The 24,076-nt window shown below is 39.0% G+C and overlaps 1 protein-coding gene across 1 annotated transcript; it reads left to right on the top strand.

Annotated features, from left to right (window-relative positions):
* Nucleotides 1-18,544: 18,544 nt before the first annotated feature.
* On the top strand, nt 18,545-23,980 carry LOC131137558 (cytochrome P450 3A40-like). Its single transcript, XM_058085663.2, has 13 exons — nt 18,545-18,676; nt 18,977-19,070; nt 19,143-19,195; nt 19,264-19,363; nt 19,439-19,552; nt 19,628-19,716; nt 20,049-20,197; nt 20,274-20,401; nt 20,616-20,694; nt 22,490-22,650; nt 22,728-22,954; nt 23,051-23,213; nt 23,281-23,980. Exons 1-13 carry the CDS (start codon nt 18,567-18,569, stop codon nt 23,386-23,388), a joined length of 1,575 nt encoding a protein of 524 aa, XP_057941646.2. The 5' UTR covers nt 18,545-18,566; the 3' UTR covers nt 23,389-23,980.
* The last annotated feature ends 96 nt before the right edge of the window (nt 23,981-24,076 follow it).

Genomic DNA, 24,076 nt, shown 5'->3' with positions numbered 1-24,076 from the left:
ACAAACTTTTTCAGTGCTTTGGTTCCGATTTTCTACAATAAAAGCTCTGATAAAACATTCAACTGTTCTCAAATATCTTAATTTTTATTTTTCTGCACAAAATAAGATGAAAAATAAATAAACAAATCAAGAATAAAGAAATAATAAATATAATAATAATATCAAAACGGCAAATAATAAAAACTTAAGAAACCACATATAGTTGGTGGGTAGACAAATTATTTTTTTTCAGATTAAAATTAACAAAACACAATTAGAGCCCTGTAGACATGACAAAACACAACTATAGTCACATTTATACTTTTTTTATTTACAACATATTGCGCAACTGCAGGGTCTTGAGACACATGCTAACTCGCAAACTAGAGAGCTAGCGACCTAAACGGTAGCTTTCAAGTTATTTCCTTTCAACTTAAATATCCCAAAACTTACCACTTCCACACGGATAGGGAGGACAACTATTAACAGTTATTTAACCTTTAACATGAACATTAATCAAACGTAATAATTTTTTCTGGGTACATGATACCATACAGCATCCATATCAAACTTGCGCGGGTCGCACTAACATTAAACTTTCATATCAAGGCGGGGGGCCTCAAACTAGTGTCTTGCGGGCCACATTTGGTGTTTGAGACCACTGGTGTAGAGTATTTAGAATCACACATTTTAGACAATTTTTAATGGGCTCGAGACCAGTCCAGGGTGTACCCCACCTCTTGTTTGAAGTCAGCTGAGATGGGCTCCATCACGGATGGATGGATGGATGAATTAAGTTGAGTTAAAATACACCTAATGCATACTTTTTATATTCTGATATCATTAATGATGTCAAGGAAATCGGAGCGGCAATTCATCGGAATCGCTCGCTGCAGCTTAATTGTCATTTTTCACAACCGGTACGTGTGAGTCATTTCATGTTATTGTGGTCAAACGCGCACTTCATGTTCTGCATTCAGCATTTCAATGCTTTCACAAAGCAGTCACAGAACTAATGTTTTTTTTCCTCCATCCGTCATCTTTTAGGTTAATAATTTAGTGTGGTCAAATTAGAATGTGTGTATTGGCTGTGAATTAAACATGAACGGTAATTTGAGCAGGAAATGGAACCTGATTTGCAAAGGCACATGGTGACATTTACAATGTACGACTAAATGACTCACCAAAGCAGATTTGTGAACTAGGTGTGAAAAACACATGAAATATGTATGTTAGATACGATATTATTAGATCACAGACGGTCAGTACGGTCTGTACAAAAAAAGTAACCACCTGAGAAATTAACACCCACGATCAATGTTAGTTAGCAAAATGCCAATTGGGAATGCTCGGATTCATGAATAATAGGAATAGTCAAAATATTGAAGGGGAAAAAATGATTTGTATACTTCCTGTTTATGTTTACTTTCTGGAAAGCAAGAGTAACAATGAAAACTAAACTGCAAAATCAGTATCTGTTCATCTAAATGATCTGTATCTGAATCCATAGTCTGAGTGGGCGGGGTATAAACCAGAAGTGGGCGTGGTTTGGTCAAAAATGGGTTAGATTTACATTGGTACATCATTTTACGTCAGAAATTTCGCCATATGTGTACTGTGTATGTGTGTAAGTGATCTGTAAGACCCTATTTATTTTTTTTATGATCTGTGTGAAGTTGGTGATTCGTTCAAACATCCAAAGATGGCAAACAGGAAAATCATCTGTCAACCTTGTTCTTATTATTGAATTCAAACGCCCGCGATGATGCATAAGCGACTGATGTAACACAGGCCTGCAAAGCACCGTTTTGTCAAACACACCGTGTACGTAACGAGACGAGTTTACCAAGCAACTCTTGGTACAAACCGAAAGAGAGGCGAGCTGAAGAAAAAGTAAAACACTGTGGAGGTAGTGCGACCGATGCAACGCGATCCATTTTTAACTTGCCAATTGCACCGTGTACGTGGTAAATAAGGTTGAGCCTTATTTCCGACTCAACAACGCAACAACACGTAATGACCAGTGGTGTGTCGGTCATGAACGAACGGGTCGAAAGAACAAGTTCTTTTTTTGTGAACGGAATGAACGAAGTCCATCGTTTTTAACTTGCCAATCGCACCGTGTACGCGAATGAGGGCTTCAATAAACCTTCTTCTAAACCCACGCTGCATCTAAACGTTATTAAGTCGGTTTAACTCGCTTTCTGTCTCTTCGACTCCTACTTGTACTTTTTTTCCGACAGCATCTGTTACAACATCATATGCAAATTTGCCCATTGCATCATCTAGCCACTTCGAAAACAGCCAATAGCTACTTTTCTTCCCGTCAGCCTTCCACATCTGTGAGTTTCCTGTATTGACTCTGAGCGCAGTACAACAACACATTAAATATGAACAACGTCAGTTAAAAAGTACCTCTGGAAAACAGACATGGATATGGAATTGACATCTGCCATACTCAAGGTTCGGGGTCAGTGAGATGTTCAAGGATCTAAAAGACATTCAGGAGTGTACCTTGTGTGCAGCATTCACCAATTGGGCTTCAGTTGTTTCCTGTCCATTATTGTTATGTTTATTGCCATGTTTGAATGAATACACAATAATTATTATATACAGTAAAGTCTCGTTATATCGATATCGGTTAAAACGAATTACTACTTATTACAATACTATTTTCATTTCCCGGCAAATTTCTAGTCTTTTATGATATAATTAGCTCCGTTAGTACGATACCTGGTTATTATGATAATCCGGTTACTACGATGCCCTTTTCATCTCCCGCCAGCCAATTTGGTCTGCTTATATCAATACAAAAGCAGCTTAAATCAATCTTTGCTTAAGGATTTCAATACCAAAAAAAGAACACGGCGAACGGCTGCTTCCAGTCAACTTTATTTTTCACACTTCCACCACCAGAGTGCAGCACACACAGCGGAAAACACCCGTCCCTCGCGCCTACCCCTCCGGGTGGCAACACCTTCCCTATCGATAGTTCCGGGGTGAATTATGTCCCGGTAACCGGTAATCACTACAGCGTAAGTTTATTTTTATTTACTGTAGTACAAAATGTATTGTAGTACAAAAGCATGCTAGATACGCAATCCATGAACTCAAGGAGAAAATTACATGCCATATCAAAGATCCGCCCACTTTTAATGCAGTTCGGCGCAGGATCGGATATATGGATAGTCCGGTTATATCGCTATTTTTTTTTGACTCCCGAGAATATCGATATAACGAGACTTTACTGTATAACTGAACTGGATGCCCATGAATGGTCCTATATGAATAGATGAATAAATTCCTACGTTCTATCTGTGCAATTTACAGCACAAGCCTCACGTTATAGTCCGAATGTTTGGCGAACATTCAAATGAGAGGAGCCGTCAGGAGCGCTGATGTGACAGAGGAGAGAAACGGTCTAGAAATTCATCAGTGGAGACGAGCTTTGGTGATGACAGACAATACCAGAGGGAGAGATTACAGCAATGAATGTAAATGATTCAAAGGAATTCCGTCATATCAAAAATAGCCAGTGTCAATTATTCATATTTATCTGCTGCTTTAATGTTCATTAACATACATTTCTCGGGAGAATACATTTCTGTGTGGCTCCGACTTTGGATAACAGTGCAAAAAAATTAAAAATTCCTAAGGCTTCTTTCATGAACATATTGAAAATCCATTTTCTGGTTATTCATCAACCTTTTTACAAGTGTTTCTGATTAATGCAGTACGTGTTATTGGCGCCGAGATAAAAATGATTTATTGAACTATCAGTGCTCAGCATCATGATTAAATGATAATGTAGCAATCTGGCAATTGGTAAGAGATTGTGTATGGCCTGGAAAACTTATGTAAAGATGATTTTTATCTTTAACTAATACACATGATGCCTTTGAGTCTATTTACATTTATTTCCATGCAGGCAAATATAATTTATGGAGGAGTTCATAGCGATGAGACGCGCTCGTTATGAGGTTAATGCATTTTTTACAAGTACAAACATGAAACGAGTACGTCTCTTCATTATCTGTAAACTCTTCACTCTTTGTGCTCTGTGATTGGCCAACCACAGAGGAGATGCAGTGCCTCGTTCATGTACGCGGTGCACTTAGCAAGTTAAAAACAACTTGCTCACTGCCTTCACTTTATGAGGTTTCCCTCAGTTTGACTCTATTTCGGTTTGTATCTGAAGTTACTTGGTAAACTTTTGTTAATTTTTCATAACAGTAACTGATTGACTGCCACATTGACTGGCCACAACATTAGGTACACCTACACAGTAGTAAGTACAAGAGCTACATCAAAATCCTGTACGGCTATCATACTACATTAAATAAATAAGCCTGGACCGCACGACATGTTGCACTCGGCCCTTTGAATTGAATTGTGGACTCCTATAGAGCAGCTACACACAATAACCAGCACCGAAACTTTCTAGTTCTTCTGGAATCTGCACCTATTCAGTATTTCTTTGGATTCCATGGTTCCCGCGAAAACAGCCCGCCTCAAGGCACGCCCACTCCACTGTGGTTGGTCACACCGCCGAGTGCTGAAAAGGACTTTTGTGACATTTGTGATAATAAATAGTGGTTTAATATATAACATATGAGTTGGAATCCAAATCCGTTCCGGAAATAGAGATTGGAGAGTCCGAAGTTTCTCAAAAAAAGAGATTACTTCAAGAATGGTAAGGGTTTTCTACAGGATCGGTAACGTCTAATGTGTTTTGCGGGACTACCAGTGTTTTAAAAAAACTCGGGGAGAGCCATGAATTGTGGTGGGAAACGGCAATGAGCAACCCTGTTTCATGTATGCACACTCTATATTGCTACACAGAGAAGCACTGGTCTGGGTTGGTTAGAAACATTGTAGAAAAATTTTGAGAGATATTCAGACACCCAATAAATTTGTACTGGTTGTCCCTGAAGAGACTTATCTTTATTTCCTTAGAACAGAAATGGAATTTCCTAACCAACATGTCAACCTGGGCATCATCGTCAGACATTTGGTCTGTCGGAAAGTGACCCAGATATTTTGTTTTATGACAGACCGATAGAACATCATCTGACAGACCAAACCCAGCATTGCTAGGAGAGATGATGGTCAAGATATCTCCTTACATAAGGTGGTTAACTAAAGTGTTACCAACCACACAACCAGTCCTACAGTGATTTAGCTGATCAGATAAATCATCCATGTCCAGATTGAAGAGACCCATTACCCCATTACCAACACCAAAGAGCATGGATCCCATCTAACCTTCCGATTCTGGTTGGCGTACCAGAATGCCAGGATACGGGTGACGCCTGTTTTCCTCAGTTTTGTTGGTTGACCCGATCAAACGCCTTTGAGGCATCAATGAAACCAATTAATACCAAGGATCTGCAGCAACGTGCTTGTTGTTGGACTTTGGCTTGGTAACATAAGACCTACTGGTCCATACATGGCACATGACGTCTTTACGATGGGACTTATTTTTACAGTTGACATCAGCACCTATGGGTAAACATACATTACTCAGGCGGTCATCAGTTTTCCAATGGTAAGATAACACATCAGTCCCGGATAGCTTAGCCCAATCGATTCTAGCCTTAGCTGCGTTATAATCATCATGAGTTTGCTCCGAGAGATTATCTACGTCCAGATTTGATAAATGGTTCATGGTCACCTGTGGACACCTCGTATGCAATCTCCATAGACCGTAAGTCGACAGTATAAAATGATTGTCCTCACAAAAATACATCATAGGGAGCTGCCATCAGAAATATGAGTAGTGAAAATTATATACCTCGATGATGCATATCGGGGGGGTTAGAGGATGAGCGGAAACTGAACTATCAGGGGGTATAAGTAGCAGGGAGTATTTTCAATGTTAATGCACATCTGCCAACATACACATTTGTCATCCTGTACTCAGCAGGCAATTTGACTCTTGAATACCCTTGTATGCTTCAAATTAGACGTACTGTACTCCAATGTGACCCGTTTATACCAAACTCAACACACGCTGATGATGTCAATGTCAAGTACGTACCGTACAGTGTAATGGAGAACCAATAAAAAAATAGCATGAAGACAATATTGTCCATTCAAGATGGATATAGATCGTTCTGCTTCTTCTCCAGTCATAATAATATTACATTATGGAGCCCACACTTCTACATACATGCTCATAATAAAACCGACTTTTTCCATCTGACCTTTATTGTTATGTGTGTCCTCATTCTACTATGAATGTGTGTATAAGAGAGGTGAAATTGAATTGCCCCCCCACTGCTGCTCATGCTCTTATTTATTGTGTTAGGCCAAAGCCTGAGCTGGACGCCTACACTGAATGACAAATAAACATATTTCACACTCAAGTGTTGGTAAGACAGTGAAATGGAAAATATAATGTTGGTAATGGTTTTATTTCATTTGAACATGCATCAGATTACAATTGAATGCATCACATAATCAGTTCCCAGTTCCACATGTCCAAAAGGAGTAGGAAGAAGCAAAGCTTATTAAATCCTACCCCTCCATAATGGTACTTTTACAATCAGTAACTGTTACATTTGTTCACTTCCTGCTTTCCATAATACAGTTTAAGGTTTTTTTTGTATTTTTGGAATTTTTATTAAAAAAAAAAATTTGGTGGCCTAAAACAATTGAGTATCTCTACTAAATCCGTTTTATTTCATTTGAACATGCATCAGATTACAATTGAATGCATCACATAATCAGTTCCCAGTTCCACATGTCCAAAAGGAGTAGGAAGAAGCAAAGCTTATTAAATCCTACCCCTCCATCTGGTACTTTTACAATCAGTAACTGTTACATTTGTTCACTTCCTGCTTTCTATAATACAGTTTAAGGTTTTTTTTTTAAATAATGTACCTCGTACCAAAGTATGAGGTGATATGACCATACAATGACATAATATTTTTAATTTTTTTTATTTTTTATTTTTTATTTTTTATTTTTTATTTTTTATTTTTTATTTTTTATTTTTTATTTTTTGTCACATACCAAAGTACAAGGTGATATGAGCATCCAATGCCATAATGGGTACCATAGTAAGTGTCAATATAGTGATATATATAGCACATCATGACTGGTTCAAGACTCTTCATCCTTGTATTTAGCAAACATCAACTGCTTGTATTGTTTCTTGAATTGCCTCATCGTTGTGCATTGTTTGATTTCCTTACTCAATCCATGCCATAGTTTGATTCCACATACTGAAATGCTATGGCTTTTTAACATAGTCCTAGCCTGTGTTGTACAGTGTATACTGTATTTTACACAATATTATTATTCATCAAGTACATCTCTGATATGTTCCAGCCACATGAATCATCTAGCGGTCTTCCGTGGGTGCCGAGAGGCAAGACGGACCACGATGAGGTTTCAGTTTTATGCAGCCAAAATCCGGAACAGTCTTGTGAAACAATCGTGAACTTGGGCACTTTTGATAATTTCACAATATATAATTTTCTGGAATGATTTGATGTTTTATGTAAGGATTTCCGCCTTTCCTTGCCTGAGGGGCTTCAACCATACGAGCCGAGAGCATTTTACATCCTTATAAAGTCTGCCAGTTGAAGCATAAATAAGTTGCTGTTTGCCTGTCTGTCAAAACAGTCTCAAAAGGCTCCGACTGTGGCCTTGGGGAAATTAAGTCCTGATCCACACTGGATCATCTGCAGCAATTTCCATTTATTTGTATTTATGGTATTTGCCGCTCATTATTCAGTAGTCGTGTTTTGGAATGACAGCAGAATCGTGACAATAACCTCAATGAATTTATTGCTATAAGACTGTAAATGCCAGTATACTAATTAATTAAGATGAGTAAACAAAACTCACTTTATCAACTTGTTATAAACTCTTATTTGATTTATTATCTTATTTTGATCTAAAATTGATTTATACCATTCCTTCATTTTCTACTGCTCACAAGGTGCTGGAGCCTATCCCAGCTGTCTTCGGGCGAGAGGCGGGGTCCACCTTCACATTCATACCTATGGACAATTTGGAGTCGCTAATTAACCTAGCATGTTTTTAGAATGTGGGAGGAAACCGGAGTACCCGGAGAAAACCCACACATGCACGGGGAGAACATGCAAACTCCACACAGAGATGGCCGAGGGTGGGGAAAAAACAAAATAACAAGCCAAAAAGTTACCACTTCCACACAAAATAGGAGGAGAACTCATTCATTCATTTTCTAACGCTTATTTTCACAAGGGTCGCGGGGTGTGCTGGAGCCTATCCCAGCCGTCTTCGGGCGAGAGGCGGGGTACACCCTGGACTGGTGGCCAGCCAATCACAGGGCACATATAGACAAACAACCATTCACACTCACATTCATACCTATGGACAATTTGGAGTGGCTAATTAAGCTAGCATGTTTTTGGAATGTGGGAGGATGCGCGGATTAGAATGGAATTGAACTTGGGTGTCCTAGCTGTGAGCCATGTGTGCTAACCACTTTTCCACAGTGCAGCTTGATTTATACCAGTTAGGTCAAATGAAAAAAAAAATATTTTATCGTACCCAGTATGTTTTGGGTGTTTTTTTAAAATTTATTCTGCACTGTGAGCAGACGTCAACCGCCTCACCCAAGAGCTTGTGGACATTACGACTTTACGTTCCCAACAGTAACCAACCACCCAGTAACTTTAGACACGAACCCAAATGCAGGCGAGCTGAAGAAAAACGAATAAAGTGGCGGCAGCGTGACCAACGCGAGACGAGACGTTTTTTAAATTGCCAATTGCGCCGTCTACGGGAATGAGGCACCGCTCGGCTCCTCTGAGGATCCCGCCTGCGAAGTCCGTCCGTCTGGGGAGAGGCGATGGCTGCGTGTGACCGGCCAATCACAGAGCGTGAAGAGTGAATACATAATAAGAATTTTCTTTAAAACATGAATACAAATAATGATGAAATGTACTGGAAACGTAACATTTATAACGAGCATCCAGTTCATCCTTTGCTTAAACTAAAGTGAAAGCCTTTAAATTGAACATAAACAGGACGATGATGACGGTGAAAGAAAATGTACGCCTGTGAAAGCAGGACTCCCTCTGCATAGCCAACTTATCAATCCAGCGAGGGGAAGAATCAAAGACATGTCTAAATTTAGCACCGACATAGAATTTGTATGACGCTCCATAGTAGAACGCAACAGGGTGGTGGTTACTAGGCAACTGCTGCTTAGCAACTTTGTTGGTAAGCATCGATTATGCTTTGGGGGGGGGGTGCTGGAGTGGCTGATTGAGGGTGAGGTGTCTTGAGAAGCTTAAAAAAAGCACACGCAGTGTCGAAACATCTGCCTGTTTGCAGATTCTTTTCAGGAAAAACTGTGAGGGTGCGAAAACCGGCTTGTGTGGTGACATCCTGTACACCGGAGAACTGTAAGGACATGCTGTACCTGATGGAAAAAGGCCTGCATTAGCAAAAATCCCAAAATGGCGAGTCACCGTCCAACCAAACGAGTGCCTTTTTCATCAGCTGCTACAGAACTGCTAACGCAATCAATTACGAACCGGCGACTTAAGCGAAGCGTGTGCTCTTTTGCATGCGAATGCGCGTGCAAAGCTTTGATGTGCAGATGACGACTTGTAGTTTCTACCCTCAAGCATCGATGTGTGTGTTTGTGCAAACAACATTACAGATGCTGCTTTTTTTTTTCTCTCCGAGGCAATCAAACCAATGATATGTGCAAGTTTTGACAATGACTGATGAAGACGACATCCACTTGGCTGATGGGACCGATGGGAAGATCACGGCTTCCTTCTTTTTCTTGCTCGAGAAAGTCACCTCACACTGTGTTACCGTTTAAAGAAGCCTCCTCTGCAACACTTGTAAACAATGCAGGAAAATTAAAAAAAAAAAAAAGGTAGTGTTTGGACAGCTCATGTTAGCATTGTATTTGATCTATTTACTATGCTACACATTTAGTCAGAGTCAGCATAATAATGTTTATCTTTGTTTAACATTATAAAATGTTCATACTAGTTCTGTTAATTGATTACATTTTTTTGATCGCAATAAATCACATTTTGTACAGTTAACTGTCAACAATTTTTTTTTGATCATGATTAATCACATTTCATACAGTTAACTGCCAACTAATTTTTTTAACATGATTAATCACATTTCATACAGTTAACTGTCAACTAAAATGTTTTGATCACAATTAATCACATTCCGCACGGCCAATTTTTTGATCGTGATTAATCACATTTTATACAGTTAACTGTCAACTAAATTTTTGATCATGATTAATCACATTTCGTGCAGTTAACTGTCAACTAATTTTTTTGTGATTAATCACATTTCATACACAGTTAACTCAATTAATCACAAATAGAAATAAGTTTTTATCTATCATAAGCTAGTAATGGGATGCACAATCGTGACATACTTATTTATGGCGCATCAGACAAATGAGATTTCTGTCCTGATATATTGAAACTCGGGACGAGGTTGGACAAAGCAAACCATCTGACAAGGGAACAATGGAAGTGGAAGTGGTTTAAATATGAAGGCTTAATGGCTGATGGGCAACAGGTGCGCAGACCAGGAGAACAAGGCAGGACAGAAAAGGACACAACAAGGGGGCAGCGGGCCAAAACAAGTGCAGATCATGACAGTTGTTTATGCTGCACAGTCTAGTGATGAGTGCAATGACCTACATATTGGAGAGACCAAGCAACATTTATTCAAATGCATCAACAACATAGGACGACATTTTAAACCCGGCTGCCAAACTGGCCGTGCGGTACCTCAACGCTCATCAAGGTGGACCACCAGATCGACCTGCAACCCAGCCACGACAGCAGGACCACTAGCAAGTGGCCGTTAGCGCCAACAGTGTCACAACCCAACAACCAGTCGGTAAAATATCACTTGCTATTAGCATCTGTGTGCCTCATACACAAAGCTAAGGTCACAGGCGCTTGCTTGCTATTTTGTGTATTCATAGAGACAAACATCCATATCCAAAAGCTGAGCTAAATGTCACTATTATCTGCTGACTTTTGGTGCGGTGGAAAACTTACCCGGCGATGCTATTTTGGGATGCGAGAATGCAAGTGCAAATGTGCACTAGACAAGGTGCAATTGGGAAGTTTAAATACAAGTTTGATACAAGCACAAGGGCGGCATCAAGCATTCTGGATTCATGGCTAGCATAAAATATTACTCCCCTCTCAATATGTGGCAGTATGCACCTTGCAGTTTTAAACTTGTTTCTTAAAGTACACTGTGTTTTTAACAGGAGAGTGGGCACGATCGTGCATCAGTCACAGACAGTGTTTTTTTATTTTATTTTGTCTGCTTGTTTCAGGTGGTGGATCTTCAGGTCTATATCTAAAGTTACTTTGTAAACTTGGTAAACCGTAATACGACACCTGCATTGACTGGCCACAACATTAGGTACACTTGATACAAGCACAAGGCCGGCATCAAGCATTCTGGATTTACGGCTGGCATAAAATATTACTCCCCTCTCAATACATTGCAGTATGCATCTTATAATCTTAATCTTGTTTCATAAAATACACTGTGTTTTTAAGGCACGATCGTGCATCAGTCACAGACTGTGATTTTTTTTTGTTTTGTCTGCTTGTTTCAGGTGGTGGCTGGTAATATAAAGTCAGTTGGAAGGTCTCACTCGCTCACATTTTGTATTTGCTAAACGTTTGTGGGCGGGTTTAAGAGCTAATATGCTAATAATAAAGAAACTAGTAATGCAAGGTGCAATTGGGAAGTTTAAAAACGACACAGCGTTTGTCACAATGCTTCCACTTTATTAGGTTATCTTCAGGTCTATATCTAAAGTTACTTGGTGAACTTGTTCCATAATACGACACCTGCATTGACTGGCCACAACATTAGGTACACTTCATACAAGCACAAGGGCGGCATCAAGCATTCTGGATTTACGGCTGGCATAAAATATTACTCCGCTCTCAACACGTTGCAATATGAACCTTGCAATCTTAAGCTTGTTTAATAAAATACACTGTGTTTTTAAACAGGCACGATCGTGCATCAGTCACAGACAGTGATTTTTTTTGTTTTGTCTGCTTGTTTCAGGTGGTGGCTGGTAATATAAAGTCAGTTGGAAGGTCTCACTCGTTCACATTTTGTGTTTGCCGAACGTTCGTGGGCGGGTTTAAGAGCTAATGCTAAGATGCTAATAATAAAGAAAATAGCAATACAAAAATATGCTTGCTGAAGACTGATTTGAGGATTTTGATTTATGAGAAGCCTTAGAGATTCTGAAGACACTTAAAAAAGCAACAAAGCAACAAACGTGTGTGTATCAAACGGCTGTTGTGGACGGCAGTCCAATGCCCAACCCAAGAATAGTAATTTCGCCGAGATTAGCCTGTCATCCCCTGTGAAATAGGCTGTTTTTCCAGGATGGTGGCTGACACACACACGCTTTTGACTTTGCAGGTTAAAGCCCCGGTTTCAGCATAGCTTAGAGGTCAGCAACGTGTCCTTTTTCTTTGAGGTGTTGGAGATTTTCCAAACGTGTGTCCCTTCCATTCCTGCATGTCAACAAAGCCATGAATTAACTTTGCTTCCATCCCATTTTGGTCCACAGGAATATACGGTACAGTACTTCCAAAGATTCACTAAAATGCATGAAAAACCTGTAAAAATAATCCAATCTTAATCTGTAACTTTCAACCGAAAGCTTATGTATATGTACTGTAAGTCTATGCTGTATTTCCAATGAATACAAAAACCGCTATTCATGCAAGTGAGCTTTGCATGTAAAAACTGTATTCTTCATTTGAATTGTCCATAATTCATATTCCCACCAGTAATCTCTTCCCTAAAGGTGGAGGTAACTTTATCAACGCTATAGCAGAGATGACTTTAAAGCACAAAACAACAATGCCGCTTTTTCTCTCGTGGCATTCAAACGATAACAATGCAAAGGGCTCAACATTTCTCGGTGATGCGTGCAGTTTATTTCTGCCGCTTCCTATTTAGAGCTGTGCGATTGTTATTCAAAAACGTGCAGTTTGTGTTTGCGAGAGGAGGCTGCAAATCTTAACAGAATGCCATCCATCCTCATAAGACCGATGGGAAGATCACGGCTTCCTTTTTCTTGCCTGAGAAAGTCACCTCACACTGTGTTACCGTTTAAAGAAGCCTCCTCTGCAACACTTGTAAACAATGCAGGAAAATAAAAAAAATAATTGAAGTGGTTGAACAGCTCATGTTAGCATTGTATTTGATCTATTTACTATGCTACACATTTTAGTCAGAGTAAGCATAATTATGTTTATCTTTGTTTAACATTATAAAATGTTCATACTAGTGCTGTTAATTGATTACATTTTTTTTGATCGCGATAAATCACATTTTGTACAGTTAACTGTCAACAAAAATTTTTTGATCGTGATTAATCACATTTCATACAGTTAACTGTCAACTCAAATGTTTTGATCACAATTAATCACATTCCGCACGGCCAATTTTTTGATCGTGATTAATCACATTTTTTATACAGTTAACTGTCAACTAAATTTTCGATCATGATTAATCACATTTCATGCAGTTAACTGTCAACTATTTTTTTATTGTGATTAATCACATTTCATACACAGTTAACTCACAATTAATCACAAATAGAAATAAGTTTTTATCTATTTTTATCATTTTTTAAAAATTATTTTTATCATTATCTATGTTTTTATCATTTCGTACAGTTAACTGTCAACTAATTTTTTGATCACAATTAATCACATTCCGTACAGTTAACTGCCAACTAAATTTTTTGAACACGATTAATCACATTTCGTACAGTTAACTGTCAACAAAAAATTTTTTAACGCGATTAATCACATTTCATACCGTTAACTGCCAACAAAACAATTTTGATCGCGATTAATCACATTTTGTACATTTAACTGTCAACGTTTTTGATTGTGATTAATCACATTCAGTGCAGTTAACTTCCAACTACATTTTTTGAACACGATTAATCACATTTCGTACAGTTAATTGTCAACAAAAAATTTTTGATTGTGATCAACTCCTCACAATTAATCACATTTAATCGCAAATAGAAATATGTTTTTATCTATCATAAGCTAGTAATGGGATGCACAATCGTGACATACTGTGTTCCCCATTGTTTATGAAGCATCAGACAAATGAGATGGGTTCTGCGTGTGAAGCAGGAGCACCTTAGTGGGCTTCGTGTCATTTAGCCTTGAGATACGTTGTAAGACACAGACAGATGACAGGAAGGATTGTTGCAGACAAAAAATGGCAGACAAAACAAATAGTGACTCTTGGCTGGAAATGAACTGATTTCCAAGTCAATTCCTGTTTGCGTGTTGCAACGTGCAATTCATTTAGAGGTGGGTTTCAGTCTGCCCCGAGCATCAGTGAAAGCTTATACAGGAGCCTATTATCAGTTCTTTATCTTGAATTTTCTTTTAGCTTTTAGCATTATTGTCCGCATGTCTACAAATTTATGTTAAACCCCGTTTTAATGATGGCATTACTAATGACGGCTAAAACACATACTGTAGTCATGGCGTCAAATTAGCTTATTTTTCAGATCCCAGTTTGAGGTAGTTCTCTAGAAAGAAAGCCAGAACCTTTGGTCTACATTTTAGTTGGTTGCAGGATGGTTGGTTACAGTCCTGATCAGTACTGAAGCTACTGGGATTCCTGGAGCAGGAAAGCACAAAAGGGGTTAAGTTAATGGGTTGATTCAATCCAAGGACCGCATGGCTTAAAAAGGCTTAATTGGAGATGCGGTGCAGGTGTGTTGGTTAGCGTAGAAGGAGGGAGGAGATTACTGCAGGACGGAAACGAGGCAGCAGATGGCAGCAGACAAGCAATGTAGAAATCATGACAGCTTGGGCAACAATTGTCAGCCCCTCAGTCAGGTAGCAGAATGATGTAATAATACTACAATATTAAGAGTTATACGTTGCGTACACACTCATATGTGAAGGTTGTATGTCTTCCTTTGTAGTTCCCTTACAGCTCTTCAAGAGTCTTCACTTATTTCTGTGGACGTGACATACTTAGTATGTGCTGTAGCGATGTCAGGTACTGCAAATGGAGACCTATTGTGCTCATTTTTGGCCCTTTGTATTGAGTTGTGGACTTCTATAGAGCAGCTACACACAATAACCAGCACACAAAGCTTTCTAGTTCTTCCAGAATCTGCACCTATTCAGCTGTATTTTTTTAGATTTCATGCTTCCTGTATAAACGGTCTGTTTTAATGTACTCCACCCACGGCCCGCCTCCAGACACGCCCACTCTGCTGTGGTTGGTCACACTTCCGGTTTGTGCTGCTAACTGTTTAGGAGTAAATAAACGGCCCGGCGCTTGGAGCGGAGACGGCTTTTTCGTCTCGTACAAGGTACGCGTAACCTGATGCACAGTCCTGTCCTGCGCATTTAAAGGCAACGAGAGGCGTTTGTTTGATTCCCTCTTTGCCATTTGCGCCGGTGGGAGGGATGGAGGCATGGGTGGTCACAAAATTGGCAATGTGGTAATGGCCACACGTTATGCGCCAATGGTGCGCCAATGGTGCGCCAATGGTGCGCCAATGGTGCGCCAATGGGAAGCTGCACCGTGTCTACGCTTGGTCTACGAAATTCGAGCCCCTAGAGTCAAAAGAGAGGAAAAGAAGTACACACACAAGCAAGGAAGAAGAAGTAGACATGTTTATAATAATATCAGGACATCAAGTATTATTGATTGACAGCAGCATTCGGTTCCATAGTGAAATAAATGGAAGGGTGGTGATGGTGTCTTGGCAATGCCCTTCTCATATTGGGATAAAAGTGTCAAGTTAATTGCGTTGGGTCTTACAAGGATGTCTGGCACCTATAGTGTTGCTTTGACACGTCGAACCCTGACAGGTCCAAAAATAAATCTGCGCTGTTTATCGTTTTTTTTTTCTCCCCCCCCTTTACTGTCTCACTGACTTTTCATGAAATATGTTCCAGGAAAATGACCTTTCTCTTTCTTCTCAATTCCTGCAATTGATATTTCTAAATCAGGGGTCTCAAACATGCGGCCCGCGGGCCAAATGTGGCCCGCAGGACACTAGTTTGAGGCCCCCGCCTTGATATGAAAGTTTAATGTTTGATTAATGTTCATGTTAAAGTTTAAATAACTGTTACTAGTTATCCTCCCTATCCGTGTGGAAGTGGTAAGTTTTTGGCTATTTAAGTTGAAAGGAAATAACTTGAAGGCTACCGTTTAGGTCGCTAGCTCTCTAGTTTGCGAGTTAGCATGTGTCTCAAGACCCTGCAGTTGCGCAATATGTTGTAAAAATTGTTGTAAATAAAAAAAGTATAAATGTGACTATAGTCTACAGGGCTCTAATAATGCTTTGTTCATTTTAATCTGAAAAAAATAATTTTTTAAGTTATTATTATTATTGTTATATTTATTTATTACTGATTGATTTATTTTTCATCTTATTTTGTGTAGAAAAATAAAAAGCAAGGCAAAGTAAATAAGGTCATAAATAATAGTATGTGAAAGCAGCATATTTCTGCCTGAAAAAAAATTATTCATGCATGTTCATTTTTTATTCTTCAGTTTTCGCTCCTACGGGGAAAACAAACCTGACCCTTGTTCTCACCTCCGTGTCATATAAATGTGTGAAATACAGTACCTGGATACACAGGCATGCTTCAACGATGTGTGTGTGGGGGGGGTATGACTTTGCAGTTCAAGTCCCCGGGGGTGTGGGTGGTTTGGTGGGTATTAAGATCCAATTACCTGCTGCTACACAAAGACACCATGCCCAGCTTGACTTCCATTATCTCCCTAAATAAGCGACACCTTCCCTTCACTTGGTGGCTTATCTTTATCAGGCAGTTACGGCCATGAATCAGAAGGTGTTGGCTGTGCACCCAAACTGGTGCTTTGGTTTTTTTTTAATTGAAAAGGTTGAAGGTTATTGAGATAGCGAATCATTTTTCCAAGAGGCAGCAAACTGGCACAAAGGTGTACCAGCCTGCAAAGTATGCAACGGACGTAGGATTGTAAATCTGGCACAAAACACAAACATGAATTGAATTAATTAATCGAACTTAATCTGGGATCATTGTGGTTGGGAATGTGCTGTGGAATTAATCTAGCAACGTAATGAATAACCTTTTAAAATGAGGAAAAGGTTATCTGTGCAAACAAGCAGACGGAAGAGATTTCACACGGGTTGCACTACACTGCCCTCTTTTGGTGGGTAAACAGATGCATACACTATATGCTTATTATTATTATTATTATTGTTATTATTATTATTATTATTATTATTATTATTATTATTAATAATAATAATAGTATTGTATAATAATAATAATTATTGATAATAATTGATAATAATTGATAATAATATAAAATACAAATATAAAATATAAAAATAAATATAAAATAAGATGTAGAAAATGATGGATGTATAATAATAATAATAATAATTAGTAATAATAATTAATAATAATAAATATTAATAATAACAATAATAATATTATTGATATAATAAAAATAATAATAATTGTAATAATAATAATATTAATAATAACAATAATTGATAATAGTAATAATAATAATATTATTATTATAACAATAATAATAATATAACAATAATATTGTTATTTTTATTATTAATATGTATTATTATTATTAATTATTTATATTATTAATTATTATTATTAATAGTAATATAACAATAATATTATTCTTGTTATTATTAATATTTATTGTTATTAATAATAATAATTTTTATTACTACGTATTATTATTATTAATAATAATGTAACAATAATATTATTATTGTTATTATTAATATGTATTATTATTAATAATAGTTATTGTATTACTTATTATTATTATTATTATTATTATTATTATTATTATTATACATCCATCATTTTTCTACATCTTATTTTATATAAGGTGACGGGGTGGAGCCTATCAAAGCTGACATTGGGCGATAAGCGAGATACACCCTGGACTCGCCGTCAGCTCATTCGGGTGGCGGCTATGCTGGAGTCTATCCCAGATGGACTCGCCCGTTAACCTAAAATTTTGGAATGTGGGAGGAAACCGGAGAACTCGGAGAAAACCCACGGGGAGAACATGCAAAGAGACATCCCGAGCAGGGAATCGAACCCTTGCTGCGTGGCCTGCGCGCTAACCACTGGATTCAGTTGCTGAGTTGGGTCACCTGTGGTCCTGATATTGTTATGAAAATGTTTGCCTTTGACTCTGTTGACGTAGGAAAGGCAATAAAAGATAATGAGGTGTAAAATCAAAGGTCACTTGTTACCATATGACGTTTGCTCCATACTTCAGTACCAAAAAGTATTTATATATTCTGGTATTTAATGTCAACTCAAGTGAATTATCTGCAAAACAATATATCGCCAAATACTTTAACATTTTGCTGTATTCATGCAGAACTTTAGTCGAGTTGACTTTGTTTTCAATGGCAAGTACTTCTGTTATGTAAGGATGGTTGTGATACGTTGTTACATAACAACCCCCCCTTTTTTTGTAATATAAGAAAGACAGCACACCAGATGTTCTTGCCCAGACTTGAACGGTTCTTTGACGAGAAGATGGCCTTTTTCCTGTTTTCTTCTGTGGAGACATGGACTTTAATAGCCATCATCATTGCTCTGCTGGTTCTGTAAGTCAGCGTTAATATATTTGTTATTGTTAGGACTGTAAAAAATGTTTAAAATGTGCCAAATATCAGACCCTTTATGATCTTGCTTGAAATTCTCCAATTCAAAAAATATGTATTTGATTGTATTCGCCACATCCAATATGGCGGGGGCGTACGTCTTTGCTTTGTTTTACCGTGGTTCTAAATAGCTAATAAGTTACATAGCTACTTGTTGCTTATTCTACATTATTCGTTGGTACTGTCTTGCCTGTTGTTATCGTCCTTGTGTATATTCAAACAATATTTGCCTTTTGTATTCAGATATGGAAATGCACCTTATGGCTTTTTCAAGAAAATCGGCATCAAGGGTCCCAAACCGTGGCCGTATATTGGAACATTCTTGGAATACCGTAAGGTACATAAGATTATCTCTGAAGGGTTTCGATGCCTGTGGAATCGAATTGATCATTTTTCATTTTTCTTTCAGGGCATCCATAATTTTGACATGCAATGTTTCCAAAAGTATGGAAAAGTGTGGGGGTAAGTGAGTGTATTTTGTTGATGTTTCCACACAATGGATGCTGAATCACTACAGCGTGTTGCGTCAGGTTGTACGATGGAAGACAGCCTGTCATGGCGACCGTGGACACAGCTATGATCAAAACCGTCTTGGTTAAGGAGTGTTATGCTGTCTTCACTAACAGACGGGTAAAAAGCTGAAAATATTATTTTTTTTTTAAAATAAAAACTCTTAAGAAGTTAGACTCTTATTTCTGCGTTTAGGATTTTGGCCTAAATGGACCCTTAAGCGACGCCGTCTCCATCGTGGAAGATGACCACTGGAAGAGGATCCGAAGCGTCCTCTCGCCATCGTTCACAAGCGGGCGACTAAAAGAGGTCCCCCCCCACACACACATTTGTTTTGTTCTTCATATGTACATATTTCATGGTTTATCGTTTACTTTTGAACAGATGTATGGAATAATGTTGCAACACTCGAGTCATTTGATCAAGAGTCTTCACAAGAAAGTAGACGCCGACGAGGTCATTGAAGTCAAAGAGTAAGACGCATACAAACACGTAAAATAAAAATGTTTATGTGCCAAATATCAAACCCTCTATGATTTTGCTTCAAATTCTCCAATTCAATCAATCATAAATAACATAACATAAATAAACTGCCACGCTGGTTCATGAAAAAAAATGCATTTGATTGTATTTGCCACATCCAATATGGCGGTGACGTACGTCTTTGCTTTGTTTTACCGTGGTTCTAAATGGCTAATAAGTTACATAGCTACTTGTTGCTTATTCTACATTATTCGTTGGTACTGTCTTGCTATTTCATTATGCTTTCAACCATGTGTAGCCAATTAAAACTACATTTTTGCAGACTTTTCGGACCTTACAGTATGGATGTTGTGACCAGCACTGCCTTCAGCGTTGACATTGACTCCATTAATCATCCGTCTGATCCATTCGTGTCCAACATTAAGAGAATGGTCAAGTTCAACTTATTGAATCCCTTGATTTTGCTTACAGGTAAGGTCGCACGCTATTACCAGTGTCTCTGCTTTTTGTACTTATTTGAAACTAAATCTTTTCCTTATGATTTCAGTTCTTTTTCCATTTCTGCGTCCGGTGATTGAGAAGATGGAAGTGTCACTCTTCCCAGCTGACGTGCTGGCTTTCTTCTATAACTTCCTAAAGACCATCAAATCAGACCGGAACAAAAATGATCACAAGGTCAGACCATGACTTTAAAAATGTATGCTAATATAGAGGATTTACATTGGGAGTGACCAGGATGGATAGGATCAGGAAGGAGTACATCACAGAAACATTTCATGTTAGAGGCTTTGGAGATAAAGTCAGAAAGGCCAGACTGACATGGTTAGGACATGTCCAGAGGAGAAATATGTATTTTCTCTAAAATCAAAATGCGTCTCTTTCTTGGTAGAACCGAGTGGATTTCATGCAGTTAATGGTGGACTCTCAGATGTCAGAATCCAGCGCAGGAGATGCAAGCAACCAGAAAGGTAACATCTGACTAACTTTAGCTGGACTTTAACTGGAGCCTATCCCAGCTGTCTTCGCGCAAGAGGCGGGGTACACCCTGGACTGGTGGCCAGCCAATCACAGGGCAAATATGGACAAACAACCATTCACACTCACATTAATACCTATGAACAATGTGGAGTCGCTAATTAACCTAGCATGTTTTTGGAATGTGGGAGGAAAGACAAAATAAGAAGCCAAAAAGTTACCACTTCCACACAAAATAGGAGGAGAACTCATCGTGGGGGGTGCTGGAGCCTATCCCAGCTGATAGAACATGCAAACTCCACACAGAGATGGCCGAGGGTGGGGAAAGACAAAATAAGAAGCCAAAAAGTTACCACTTCCACACAAAATAGGAGGAAAACTCATTAATTTTTTCATTCATTTTCTATCGCTTTTCCTCACGAGGGTCGCGTGGTGCTGGAGCCTATGCCAGCTGTCTTTGCGCAAGAAGCGGGGTACACCCTGGACTGGTGGCCAGCCAATCACAGGGCACATATAGACAAACAACCATTCACACTCACATTCATACCTATGGACAATTTGGAGTCGCTAATTAACCTAGCATGTTTTTGGAATGTGGGAGGAAAGACAAAATAAAATGCCAAAAAGTTACCACTTCCACACAAAATAGGAGGAGAACTCATTCATTTTTTCATTCATTTTGTACCGCTTTTCCTCACGAGGATCGCGTGGTGCTGGAGCCTATGCCAGCTGTCTTTGCGCAAGAAGCGGGGTACACCCTGGACTGGTGGCCAGCCAATCACAGGGCACATATAGACAAACAACCATTCACACTCACATTCATACCTATGGACAATTTGGAGTCGCTAATTAACCTAGCATGTTTTTGGAATGTGGGAGGAAACCGGAGTACCCGGACAAAAAACCCACGCATGCACGGATAGAACATGCAAACTCCACACAGAGATGGCCGAGGGTGGGGAAAGACAAAATAAGAAGCCAAAAAGTTACCACTTCCACACAAAATAGGAGGAGAACTCATTCATTTTTTCATTCATTTTGTACCGCTTTTCCTCACGAGGATCGTGTGGTGCTGGAGCCTATCCCAGCTGTCTTCGGGCAAGAGGTGGGGTACACCCTGGACTGGTGGCCAGCCAATCACAGGGCACATATAGACAAACAACCATTCACACTCACATTCATACCTATGGACAATTTGGAGTCGCTAATTAACCTAGCATGTTTTTGGAATGTGGGAGGAAAACCGGAGTACCCGGAGAAAACCCACACACAGAGATGGCCGAGGGTGGAATCGAACTCGGGTCTCCTAGCTGTGAGCCGTGCAGCCCATGCTCAATAATCTCGATCTTAATAATCAAGACACATATCATTGGGCCGCACGGGTTGGTGAAGAGTGGTTAGCATGTAGGCCACACAGTATGGAGATCTGGGTTCGATTCTCCGCTTGAGTTTGCTTGTTCTGTATGTGGGTTTTCTCCGCTTTCCTCCCACATTCCAAAAACATGTTAGGTCCATTGACGACTCTAAATTGTCCATAGGAATGAATGTGGGATAGGCTCCAGCACACCCGCAAACCTAGTATAAAAAAATGAGTTTTCTCTCCAACCAGTGATTTAATTCATGAGCTTCTTCTATCAAATTGAAGTTGATCATTGATCTGCTTTAGTGTCTCGGCCCTCCATGGCACGAGTTTGATACCCCGATTTAGGATCTCGCTATTTGGAGTTAATTTTTTAACCAATATAATCATCAGCAGTCAAAGATGGTGCGTTTGTGTTTGCGTTTCAGGTTTGACCGATCATGAAATCCTGTCTCAGGCCATGATTTTCATCTTTGCTGGCTACGAAACGAGCAGCAGCTCAATGTGCTTTTTAGCCTACAATCTCGCAACGCATCCTCAGATCCAAAAAGCTCTACAAAAGGAGATCGATGAAACATTTCCAGACAAGGTCGCTTTTTTATTTGGTTTTTTGTTATGTCAGGAACTATTTAATCACCGACTCCAATATACGTTATGTCATTGTAGGCTCGACCGAACTACGAAGACCTGATGCAGATGGAGTACCTGGATATGGTCATGAATGAGTCAGCAAGGTTGTACCCGATCGCTAATCGACTGGAAAGGGTAGCAAAGACCTCAGTGGAAGTCAACGGTGTGACCATTCCTAAGCAAACTGTGGTCATGGTGCCGATTTACGTTCTTCACCGCGACCCTTCCTTATGGTCTGAACCTGACTCTTTCAAACCTGAAAGGTACTAAGATGAATGGAAAGTGAGGGAATTTACCGCTACATTTTTTGGTCTCTTGTCCAAGACTGTTTGTTGTGTTTTTTTTTATTATTTTTTCAGGTTCAGCAAAGAAAACAAAGACAACCTCGATCCTTACGCCTTCTTACCATTTGGAGCCGGACCAAGGAACTGTATCGGCATGCGATTCGCTCTCCTGATGATGAAGTTGTGTTTAGTGGAGATCCTGCAGCGTTTTAGCTTTGTCGTCTGCAAGGAAACGGACGTGAGTGGACAGTTTTAGAATTATCACGTTATTTGGTTTTGATCTGTTTTATTTTTAAACATTCTAGATTCCGATGGAGTTGTCCAATGAGGGATTCACATCACCAAAGAAGCCCATCAAACTCAAACTAGTGGCAAGAGAAGCTGCTGCAGATTGTGCTTCAAGAGAAATGTGATTATCTGTCATTATGGATATTTTTACAACAAATAAACCCACTGGATTAACATTAAACAGTAAAACTTGCACATTTGTTTCAACAATTTGTCAAATACATCTATGAAATATTTTTTTTCTTGAGACTGCAGCTCATTATATTATACACAATGCATGCAAAGTGTGCAATACATTCTATTTTTCTTAATAAATAATATACCTTCCAACAAGAACAATGAATTCCCACTGGGACCTTCTTGATCCTTTTGAATCTTCTTCTTAACGCAGATTAAAAAAATTAGCCGCTCAGCAAATGGCCCCTGTGCTGCACTTTTCACACCATGTGATAAATGCTGATGCTTGATGTAGTCCATGTGCTGGATTTCATAAGATTCGTATGGTGAACCTAATCTAGCTGTTGTTTTGTTGTTGTAATAACAACTCCTAAACACTAGGAGGCGATAAAACAATATGTAAATTCACACTCACGACGCTTCCTTGTTTAAGTCATAGACTGATTCAAAGTTACTAAAAGTGTCAATGTACATTAAATCCCACCTGTAATATGAGAAATACATTGTTGTGCATTTTTAATGTGTGGAATTATTTAAAAAAAAAGAATAAACGTGGTGGTCGTCCGAAACAAAGAGCTTTGTCGACACGAACTGGAAACGCCCTAATCCCGCCCCCAAGCGAGATAACAGGCTGCT

The sequence above is a fragment of the Doryrhamphus excisus genome, linkage group LG17, assembly GCF_037039965.1.
Source record: "Doryrhamphus excisus strain RoL-2023G ecotype Guam linkage group LG17, RoL_Dexc_Guam_v1.1, whole genome shotgun sequence".
Classification (NCBI taxonomy): Eukaryota; Metazoa; Chordata; class Actinopteri; order Syngnathiformes; family Syngnathidae; genus Doryrhamphus; species Doryrhamphus excisus.
Note: the sequence above shows the minus strand (reverse complement) of the source record. Positions and strands in the feature narration are given on the sequence as shown.

Bases quoted from the DNA above. Each gene is read 5' to 3' on its own strand.
- LOC131137558 (XM_058085663.2), top strand. From the start codon at position 18,567: ATGTTCTTGCCCAGACTTGAACGGTTCTTTGACGAGAAGATGGCCTTT. The intron at 19,553-19,627 runs GTCCCCCCCCAC...ACTTTTGAACAG, and splicing joins CAAGCGGGCGACTAAAAGAG to ATGTATGGAATAATGTTGCA. The intron at 20,198-20,273 runs GTAAGGTCGCAC...TTATGATTTCAG, and splicing joins TCCCTTGATTTTGCTTACAG to TTCTTTTTCCATTTCTGCGT.